The 12,445-nt window shown below is 28.7% G+C and overlaps 1 protein-coding gene across 5 annotated transcripts in view; it reads left to right on the plus strand.

Annotated features, from left to right (window-relative positions):
- LOC123709075 overlaps window positions 1-12,445 on the plus strand; it is a 159,979-nt gene that overhangs the window by 59,332 nt on the left and 88,202 nt on the right. For all 5 annotated transcript variants that reach the window (XM_045660180.1, XM_045660181.1, XM_045660183.1 and 2 more), the window contains exon 4: window positions 2,405-2,513. In XM_045660180.1, coding sequence (XP_045516136.1) covers window positions 2,405-2,513 — 109 coding nt within the window. The remainder of the gene's footprint in view (window positions 1-2,404; window positions 2,514-12,445) is intronic.

Below are 12,445 nucleotides of genomic sequence, written 5' to 3' on the forward strand. Positions count from 1 at the left end.
GAATACTTTTAATTCTTATAATACCCTAAATGGGGTATTTTCTACCCATACAAAAAATATTTGATATAATTCGCGTATCTTTGTTAACATTTAAGAAAGCAGTCATTTCTATTTTCTCCTAGAATATAATTTATTAAATAACTTTAGCCACCTTAAGGACGTATATTATATATATAAAAAGTAAATTAAAACAAGTTTAAAAACATTGATCACTGTGGTAGTGTACCTTTAACGCTGGCAGCATTTCCTGTATTAAGATACTTATTCGTTGAGCGAGGAAAGCACCAGCTCTGCGGTCACTGGCACTATCTACCAGGCGCCAATTTAAATATTTAATTAGCTCCTGAATCAATCAGTTTTCATCTCTCAAGAGTTTAACGAAAATCAAATGTTTCTACATACATAATGTAATCTTTATATATTCACTGTAACCACATACTAATATATATTTTTACTCATCCTTGAGTATGAGTCTTTTTTCTACTTATTGTTAATCTTACAATAAAATTCTAGTAACTGAAAAACTATAGTTTACTATAAATAAAGTATAACCTAACCATTTATTCAGTTCCCAGCAAAGTCCTTTTGATTCCCAATGGAGTCGTAGGAAAGTCAAAATAAACGTACTTATAATTCTCTTGGGAGTTCCATGCATAAAAGACACGACTAACAGTTGATAAAGTTTCAGTTTCCAAACACTGTAATCAATACGATATTTTTTGTTCTACAAAATTGGCACAGTTTATATTTATTATTGATAAAAACTAAATATGTATTTTAAAAAATGTTCCTTTTTTGTGTCTTTGTGTATATATATCTATAATAAAAGGTAGAGTTTTGTGTAGTTGGTTGAATACTAGATACTCATTTATAGATATCATACTTTAAGTTCTATTCTATTTTTTTTATATACCATCCATTGGCCTTATCAAAAATATAAGTGTGTGAAAATATATTGTAACTATTGAATTTTATTATTTGATATTATATTATTTATTGTGTTGTATATAGCTTGCTAGCCAGGGGACTGTGAAATGAGTGTTTAAATTTATACGTATTAAATGTCAGGAGTATCTGTATAGTATATGTAATGATTGTATTAGCAACCTGAACTGGATAACTAAATATATAAGAGATGTAAGAACCTTACAACCCTACACCAAAAGACCTAAGGTAACAGACGGAGCTCGACGGGTGGGATCAAAGATTCTAGGATTATCTCAAAGCTATCGGGCAGGCTCACCACGATAATTAAGGGCTTGAAGTAGTCTTCGCCGCTTTGAGAGGACGCGAGGAATTACTAAGACAGAGCAATATTCAAATCTGATTTATTGTTCAAAGAAAATATATTAAATACTTCCACCTATTCACACATAAATGATATTATTCTAGCTGTTGGTGTATTGCGAACCTTTAGCTACTCACATTTAGAACAACCAAATGAGACGTGTCAGCAGTTGTTTAATATTCAAATAATAGATATGAATTTAAAATCTTCTCTCTTCGGCTGTTAAAATTTGGACACCTGAGCCTTATCAGCAGTTGGTCAATGGTAAAATGGATTTTTTATATAAATATTTATATATATGTCATTATATTTAGATTCAGTCAAATGACTTAATCTAAATTTTGTAATGAATGACCCCTGAATACTAGTCTTAGATTAAAAAATCGAACGGCAATTTTATTTTATACTCAGAAAATACCACAAAGAACATTTATTATGTGTACTTTGTTAATCTCATACAAAAACTAACAGAATTGTACCGTGACACAGAGAGCGCAACACATATAGTAAAAACATACGTTAATTACAATTATTAATGAAATGTGATTTACATAATTAAGTTTTTTATTTATTTAATAGGTCAAGTATAATAAAATATGACCTACTTGTAACAATGTAACACGTACAAGTCATAAAAATGTTTATTCAACGTTGGCTAATATTTACTTAGAAATATTTTGTATAGAAGTTCTTGCAAAATAATTTGGATATTTGACCCAGTTGTTAGACCAGTTAGAGTCGTCAATGGTATGACTCTTACCCCAAATGTTGTTTAATCCTTGACTTTTATTATTTATTTTTCATAGATCCAACAGTTGACGACGTGTGTCAGGCATATAAGCCTACTGGCTTACTTACCAAATATGTATTCGTTTTCGGCAATGTCTGAACTGTTCCATGGATTGTACGGTTAATTGTTTTTATACATGTGCACGTCGAATAAGCCGGGGACCTCCACTTAGGACCAAAATAAAAAATGTCCAGTTTATGTTTTCTTCTTATTTATTGATGCAGTACTGGTGATGTGGTGATCACTAAAGCCTGCTAACGCGGTATAGCCCACACGTCACTTGTATCGTGAAGTAAATAATTACGATTTCTTTTCTCACTTTTCAGTCGCGGACTTCACAACACAATTGTCACAAGTGTACGAGCGACACTCGTCCGAGCTTCAAGTGCTTGTAGCAACTTTTCGTAAAAGGAACAGTGAACTTAGGAAAGAAAGGTAAGTACCAAAACACATACATATACACAATATGGAAATCTAATACATTTTCATAGCGTCTTTAAAACGTAACAAACGCATAATCTGTAGGAGAACTTTTACTGCTGGTCCTTCGATCCGGATTATGTACAAAATAATCATCAATTCTTTGGCTGAGATGATTTATTAAAAATACTTTGAACAACTTATACTATCCTTTAAAAAAAAAAACCGCGATTCAAGGTTCCACAGCGACATCTATAGACATAAAACATTAATTATTTAAACAACTGCCCCATTATTTCTTTGAACTATGGTTAATTAATATGGCAATTTCATAGCCGAGTTGCACTATTCTTCAGATATACCTTTAGATGATGTTATAAAAGTCGTTAGATAGATAGTAGTAGATAGTTTTGTTTTTGTTGTGTGATAGTGTAAATGTAGTACGTACATACGTACGCTACGTGAAGGTGCATATGTGGAGTATGCTCATGATGCAGGTGATTTTTGTTTATGGATATTCTTAAAACAACATTCCGCGCATTCAATTAACAATATTCCGCGATAGGCTAGATAGGATAGGATAAACAAGTCAAGGCTTAAATATTGGTCGTTGTATGTCCGGGCTGCGCGAAACAATGTGAGTTAGTATGAGTTTTTTGCATAGTTGGTGTTGATGTAAGTATAATGAAACAAAGTACGACTACGAGTCTTGCAGGCAGAAAGATTCAAGGACAATTTTCTAGAAGTACAAGTAATCTCCAACTAGAACTAGAACTGCTTTGATTTAAAAAAATCATCATAAAAAATGAACATACTAAAATATATCATTATTAAACTCCAATTGATAATCGCAGAGTATCTAAAGAGCTCCAAGTTCAGTTTAATTTAATCTAATTTAGTCTTTTCTAAGACTTTTTTCCAATTTGTATAATTCTTATAATACATACATATGTATATATTATGTATATACAATTATACATACCGTAAAACACATGAATTTACTTAGGGATTATTATACGCCTGAAGATGTCTAATAATAGTTATCGTATTAATTATACACTTGATACATGAGACCGCACTAATTAATATCTTGTACGAATTATTCAAGAACCTGTGATTAACAACGATCTATACAAATAGGTACAAACCTGTATAATCTTTCGATTTAAGTTGACTTGAATTTTCATAGCCCAGCTGAGATTTATTAATTTTTTTGCTCAAATTTATTTCTATACTAGCAATATCTCGAGATTTCACCCGCATAGAATACTGATCTCGTGGTAGTGGAGAGTCCACTAACTCGGAATGTTTTTGTTATCATTACAAGATAAATACATATATATATATATATATATATATATATATATATATATATATATCTATATATATATCTATATATATATATATATATATATATATGAATATATATCTATTAGATTTCGTAACATCATTTATATAGTATGTTCGACATGAGTAAATTTAAAAATACTCTACAGGTATTGCAAAATTCTTGATTTCAAGAAGGCAATGAAATAATTTTTTTAATCAGTCCAGGAAATTTTAGATTGAATATGTTACATTGTTAAAAATAAAAACAAATGTTAAAATGCATATGGTTCATCTATAATATTAGTGAAGAGATTTGTTTGTAGAATACTAATACACAATATTTGACGTAGTTTTGCTTTGTGGCACAAAAACAATTTCATGTTTTGGATTTTCGACTCGGGACAAACCAACGAAGTTTTACGGCATTTTATTGTTTTACTTTTTACATATAAAACATCGTAAGTAACAATTGTATGCATACAACGGATGCAATGTAGTTTTTCAAGCTGGAACTTATATATAATAGAAAAAACATCAATGAACATTTATCAGACAAATTAAGCCCAGCGACACAAAACAAAAACAAATCAATGGTCTGAACCTGCAACTCTCTAATTCTAAATGTCATCTAATGTCGAAACGCAAGACCTATGTGTCACAAATTATGTAGTAGTCAACTGGATTACATCAGGAATTGCAATTTAAAATAAGAAATAATTTAATATTGAATTTTTGCATCTAAGGCATGCTGGTTTCCTCACATTGTTTTTCTTTACCGTACGAACAAAAATACGAAGTGTCAAATAGTCCAGCAGCGCACGTGATTAGTATCTATTACTTTATAATTAGGTCAAGCACGCTGCTGTAATATTTTTCCTGCCTCATTTTCCATACATCTGTTAAATAACAAAATTGTGTAATTTAATATCTCAATTAGTTTTAATATACAAATTGTTACCACGTTTATATCAATTAAATTAAAATACCGAAAACGAGCTTCACTGTAAAGCAATTTCCGCAATAGTTGGAATAACTGAATTCTTTTCTCTACATAACTGAAATACCTTCGAGATTAATTCCGTGGTAGAGAATTCGTTTCATGATACCGATATAACAAAATTGTTGTTGTGCTCACCTGTTCATATTCTACATTCGCAGTTGAATATTTTAAGGGTCAGGGTTAATGTTGTAGTCTAGTTTTCATAAACTCCTACTGCTAATTGAAAATTACTTACGATGGCTATAGTACATATTTTATTAGATCTCCGATATGATAAAGAACTGTGTTTCGTTTGAGGTTTGTACCGGAAATATATTGTTTAATGGGGAATCAAACCTTCCATTTATATACAGATTGCGACTAATCCACGCAGACTACTTGTTTGTTGAGTATGATAATTTTGTCTTACATTTACATTTTGTAAGTGTATGAACCTTGGTAATAGGTTTTATTTTCTTCATAAATTAACCGTCGTACTAATGATGCTTTGATTTAATTCTTATATTACACATCATTAGGAAACATATATAATATATAATTAAATGTTGGTTGTTTTCCTGAATTACTTTCATTAATTTTACAGTAATTGAAAACTGTTAACTAGTTACATTTGCTAAAGGTAGTGAAAAGTAAATGGATATTAAAGGACCTCATTCTCACTGAAGGTACAAAAGTTTTCGGTTTGTTTAGGCACAGCTGAAACGAAAAGTTGATCAGACTTTAAACAAAAGTGAACAGTAATTAGCTATCCTAACTTGAAACAAATACTAAAGATATGTCTACCTCGGTTTATTTCTGATATATCAGCATTTTTAGGTTCTTTAGTATGTGATTTTCAACTCTGAAATTGTTCATACATCAACATAATCTAAAACCTAACAGACACTATATTCATGGGTATCAGTTGTACTTTTTTAAATGTTATGTCTATATGTACATTAAATGTGTCCGTCAAGGTCTCTATTTCTATCTAACCTAGCTGATTCTGCGTAAAAGCTTTAGAAAAAAAGATTTGTGTGTACACGCGTTAGTTATACTTATTTGGCCTTATTTCTACGTTTGTAGAAAAAACGACACTTACAATAGAAAAAAGGTATTTAATACATTATTATAACGCATTATCTAGTTAAATAAAGTTTATTTAAATATCAAAAAAAATATTTCTACATAATTAATGAAATTGACATTTTTATTTTAAAATGTTGACTATGCTAACTTTAGTGTCGGTTTTATATACGACTACATTGAATGTGTCTGAAAGGTGAAGTAAATAAATTATAGTATATAATTTATTTAAAACTGAAGAACCTTCTTAAACCAGTTTTGAGTTTAAAATTCTCAACAGTGAAGCACATCACATTCAGTTAAGTAGTGGCTCGCCACTTGTAAGTTTTATCTCATATTAAAAGTAATTCATATTTTAATTTTCAGAATATTATATAAGATTGTATTTGAAGCATACAATGTAAAATATACAGATGTTAGACGTAACCGTGTACCATCAATATCGTATTTTTTCATTGAAATTTAAGATTTAGAAAATAGGCAATCTTTATTTCACTATTAAGGCGAAACCATACTACATAAAACCAGCGCCAATATATACGATATCGGTTGGTTTCACGAACTTAAAAATTAAAATGAATGTTTATCGTAATGTCACGTTTAAATATATATCAATAACAGCCGTCAACGTATTATGTAACAGCCACCGTTGCTATAGAGGGCCAACGGAACTCAAATGACTCAAGTAATATACATTTTATGTCGGTATTAAAAAAAAACTTGTGTGCACTTATGATATAAATATTTTTAAATGTTTTACCTATCATATTATTCTACGTTTGTAAAAAAAACTACACTAACAATTGAAAAAAGGGTATTTAATACATTGAAAGTTGTATTATATTATAGCCCAGTTATCAATTTATATAAGTTAGTCAGTTATCTAGTAATATAAAGTTTATTTAAATATCTCAAAAAAAATATTTCTACATAATTAAAGAAATTGATATTTTTTAATTTTCGGGGGTCGGGTGCTTTCGACGATGTGCGCGCGCATATTAAAAATTTACTCTCATCATTTTTCCCTAACGCACCAAAAGAAGTATAACTTTAAAAAATACTATATTTGGCTATAATATTACTACAAATTCAAATAATTATTAAAAATAACAGTATTGAATATGCATAAAAGTTTTTTAAAATTAATTTATAATTATTTGCAAGTTCCAATAAAAATGACGTTTCGTGTAGTTTACTCAAACAAAGGAATTAACACTGAACATCGGAGAAATCTAACTTCAAAGCTTCCGGGCTTGAAAATGAACCGTGAAACAAGATCATACATTTTTGGAGCCATTGCTTTGTGCCTGGATCTATCTTGAATACTACTCTATCAAAAAGCTTTTATGTACTGAGACAAACGCTTTCTTTGTTCGCACTAATGGTGTCATTTAATAAATCTGTGTTCACTAAACTTAAAAACATAACATTTTGTTTAAAATGAATTTGTTAAAATAAAGAAAAGAAGTCTATACTTTCACTGTAGTTTTTCCAGATCATGGCGCGAACGCACTGTGAACTTATCTTAGATCTTAGCAATTTTACTTAATAAAAACAAAAGCTTGCCGTATGTGCCTTGAGCTTAATAAAAACATCGAATGGATTTAAAATCTGTCGCATTTAAGCCACTATATTATTTTTATATATTTATTCTTGTCAAAGACGACTGCTATTCATGTTTTAAGAATAAAATGTTAGATGTATTTCCCTTGTTACCATTTAACTTCCTGGAGTAGGGAATAATAGAACGTTGCAAATATAACCAATTTTAAACGGAAAATCCATTATGAAAGGCAATACAATATGTATTCAAATCGTTCCATATTCGTTCTTATTCTAAACAATATTACTTTAAAAGTTTTTACAATCCTTCAGTTTAGCCACGGCCTTCTGCACATGTATTTCCGTGTAGCGTACCCTGATTTTACCAACCCCTTATGCAACCAAATATCTTTGATACTTTTGACACTTCAACGGAATACTAGTAAGCAAATCAAAATGAAATTAGGTTTAAAAGTGAGTTTTACCCAAGACAGTGAAGAGAAGGAACATCGCGTGGTAAAATTTTAAATCATTTTGTTTTTTAATCGGACAAACATCAGCCAAAACGCTAGTTTTACAGCTTACCCTCGCTTTAGTCGATTTCCAAAACTTGACAAATTATTCATGGATGCACTTCCGCCTTCGAACATTCGAATTTACATTCATAATTGCACGTTTAAACGCATGGTTGTGTTTAATTAAATTTTCTAAGAAGCGGCAATATTATATATAGCCCCATTCTAAAGTAGGCCTGTTTGTGGGTTTCTTAGGCTGAGTGGGTCTAATAATTATATACAAATTATAAGTTTATTTTTAATTATGCAAAAAATTGTCTAAAAAATAAAAATATTTTTTTGAGGTGGACAGCCCTGATCTAATTTCTAAAGAGCTAAGGCCTGAACTTAGGGGTTTTATCGGCTACTATCTATCTTAGATAGTAGCCGATTCTCACACTTACTGAATATGCATTAAAAAATTCATAAACATCGGTCGAGCCATTTCAGAGGAGTATGTAAACGAACATTGTTACAAGAGAATTTTATACATTAGATAACTATTATTATATTCAATTTTTTTATCACACATTTCAAACAAAAACATTATGATATTAACCTAAATTTAATTTTCACTAAATGATATTTATACGTGAATTAATGAAATTTAAAAAAAACCTGTTTCAAAAGCAAGGATATTCTATTTAGGAAACGTTCACATGTATGGTGTATTAACCATTAAATTAACTAATAACAATAATTCTTTACCATTTGAAAGCTCTCAATTTATATTTTTAAAATCAAATGTAAACCCATAGCAGCCTAAAGCGATATCGAGGTTCAAACCAATTAGACTCGTTAAATGTAAAGTGGCTGGAGATGGAAGGACATAACTTATTTAACTTTCCCATTTGCTTTGATAAATAATATTTATCCTAGGCTAAACTGGTACATTATAGTGGAATATTGGTTTACGGTATGTTCACTATCTTTGTGTGCTTTATTATGCTTCGATTTTCTTATGTTTCTAAGTGCCGAGACACCAACCAGAGTGAGAGAAGCTGATTAGCTTTTTAGAGAATATAGTTAATGTGCCTTTAATCATAAATTTATCTTTACTTCTCTAATCTTTTTAGCGGCGTGAGAATGACAATGAGAATCTCTATAGCGTACAATAGTTTCTAAATAAACCTCCTTTATAAGATTTCATTACACTATTCTAGAACGAACAATCTAAACAAAATTTTGAAATAAACAGGAAATCGATAAACAATTTAAAAGACTTTTCCTTTTTTACCGTCATATCAAGTGTCAGTAAAACTAAGGAAACGATGTAAGTGATAGAATTCAAGTTACAGTTACAACATAACAAAGGCACGACAGGTATATTGAATAAAGTCTTTAAAAGAGATAGCATTTGTAGATGTGACTAATATCGTATATCCTAGTTTTCCAATGCAATTTATCATCCCCATCTCGACATCCGCCCCTCAAATCTCAATTCCATTTGCCAAATCAAATTCACTTTTATTCCATTTTACACCAATATAAATTTTCCTATCTTTGATTAGTACTACGTTGGAAAATAGTAGAGTGACTATGACATCATACAATTTTTACAAGGCTCTGTTTGACTCAAATTAAACCAATGTAGTTTTTAACCTAATCAAAAATATCTTAACATTCTCAAAAATGTTTATTCAACTGAAAAACGATTCTTCGCTTAATTGTCAAAATTAAGGTCAACGTAAATTTTTAATCAGAACGCTCGTAACATTCGTTGCAAAGCGTAGCACTTCGTAGCGACGCGTAGCTTCGGTAAAATGTGTCCCCAGTCTTGCATTATGTATGAGAAGTCGAAACTCACTGCTTTGGACTCATCACTTATTGATATAAAGTTTCTCATTAAATAGTGAAGTGGAATTATTCATCCTTACTACCAATTAACATGATTAATAAACCAAAGTTTTTATATAACGCTCCAAGTATATTCATGGTCGAATAATATACTAGTTAGTATAAAATACTTTATATTTTTTTTAATAAGTATGTACTTAAATGAAGGCAGGTCAAAAGTGCATATAACAGTATGTGTGTGGTGAGTATTATGACAGTGGAAGAAGCGTAAGGGCGGATGGAGGTTTTGGACCTACCTCTTGGAGAAACAAACGTGATTTATATAAATTTATATTTGATAATATAATAAAATAAATAAATATACTAAGGAGTAAAAAACGTGATGTGAAATTAATTACAGTGTAGAATTAGGTAAAATTTGTGTTAATGACATTCAAAATTTAGCTTCAGAAGGAGATCCCTGTTGAAGCTAAATTTTGGCTGTCCACTTTAGCACGTTATCCCTCTTGATTGAGAGCCTCTCTCCCCTCAAACAACTTCAATTAAATGACCTAGATTTATTCTAAATTTGGTATTAAGTGGTACGTTAGGTTTATAGATAGACTAAAAATATTTATTTATTTATTCCACATCATTATTCTACCTTAACAGTAACAACTATTTCGATAGGACGTCAAAATACCTACACCGATTATCCTATATAAAAAAAACATTTAATAATATATATTTATATGCCTAAATCTTATAAATAACAATATACCTACATACCTACACCGATTATCCTATATAAAAAAACATTTAGTAATATATATTTATATGCCTAAATCTTATAAATAACAATATACCTACATACCTACACCGATTATCCTACATAAAAAAACATTTAATAATATATATTTATATGCCTAAATCTTATAAATAACAATATACCTACATACCTACACCGATTATCCTATATAAAAAAACATTTAGTAATATATATTTATATGCCTAAATCTTATAAATAACAATATACCTACATACCTACACCGATTATCCTATATAAAAAAACATTTAATAATATATATTTATATGCCTAAATCTTATAAATAACAATATACCTACATACCTACACCGATTATCCTATATAAAAAAACATTTAGTAATATATATTTATATGCCTAAATCTTATAAATAACAATATACCTACATACCTACACCGATTATCCTATATAAAAAAACATTTAGTAATATATATTTATATGCCTAAATCTTATAAATAACAATATACCTACATACCTACACCGATTATCCTATATAAAAAAACATTTAGTAATATATATTTATATGCCTAAATCTTATAAATAACAATATACCTACATACCTACACCGATTATCCTACATAAAAAAACATTTAATAATATATATTTATATGCCTAAATCTTATAAATAACAATATACCTACATACCTACACCGATTATCCTATATAAAAAAACATTTAGTAATATATATTTATATGCCTAAATCTTATAAATAACAATATACCTACATACCTACACCGATTATCCTACATAAAAAAACATTTAATAATATATATTTATATGCCTAAATCTTATAAATAACAATATACCTACATACCTACACCGATTATCCTATATAAAAAAACATTTAGTAATATATATTTATATGCCTAAATCTTATAAATAACAATATACCTACATACCTACACCGATTATCCTACATAAAAAAACATTTAATAATATATATTTATATGCCTAAATCTTATAAATAACAATATACCTACATACCTACACCGATTATCCTACATAAAAAAACATTTAATAATATATATTTATATGCCTAAATCTTATAAATAACAATATACCTACATACCTACACCGATTATCCTACATAAAAAAACATTTAATAATATATATTTATATGCCTAAATCTTATAAATAACAATATACCTACATACCTACACCGATTATCCTACATAAAAAAACATTTAATAATATATATTTATATGCCTAAATCTTATAAATAACAATATACCTACATACCTACACCGATTATCCTATATAAAAAAACATTTAGTAATATATATTTATATGCCTAAATCTTATAAATAACAATATACCTACATACCTACACCGATTATCCTATATAAAAAAACATTTAGTAATATATATTTATATGCCTAAATCTTATAAATAACAATATACCTACATACCTACACCGATTATCCTACATAAAAAAACATTTAATAATATATATTTATATGCCTAAATCTTATAAATAACAATATACCTACATACCTACACCGATTATCCTACATAAAAAAACATTTAATAATATATATTTATATGCCTAAATCTTATAAATAACAATATACCTACATACCTACACCGATTATCCTACATAAAAAAACATTTAATAATATATATTTATATGCCTAAATCTTATAAATAACAATATACCTACATACCTACACCGATTATCCTATATAAAAAAACATTTAGTAATATATATTTATATGCCTAAATCTTATAAATAACAATATACCTACATACCTACACCGATTATCCTACATAAAAAAACATTTAATAATATATATTTATATGCCTAAATCTTATAAATAACAATATACCTACATACCTACACCGATTATCCTATATAA

The sequence above is a fragment of the Pieris brassicae genome, chromosome 4, assembly GCF_905147105.1.
Source record: "Pieris brassicae chromosome 4, ilPieBrab1.1, whole genome shotgun sequence".
NCBI classification, from domain to species: Eukaryota; Metazoa; Arthropoda; class Insecta; order Lepidoptera; family Pieridae; genus Pieris; species Pieris brassicae.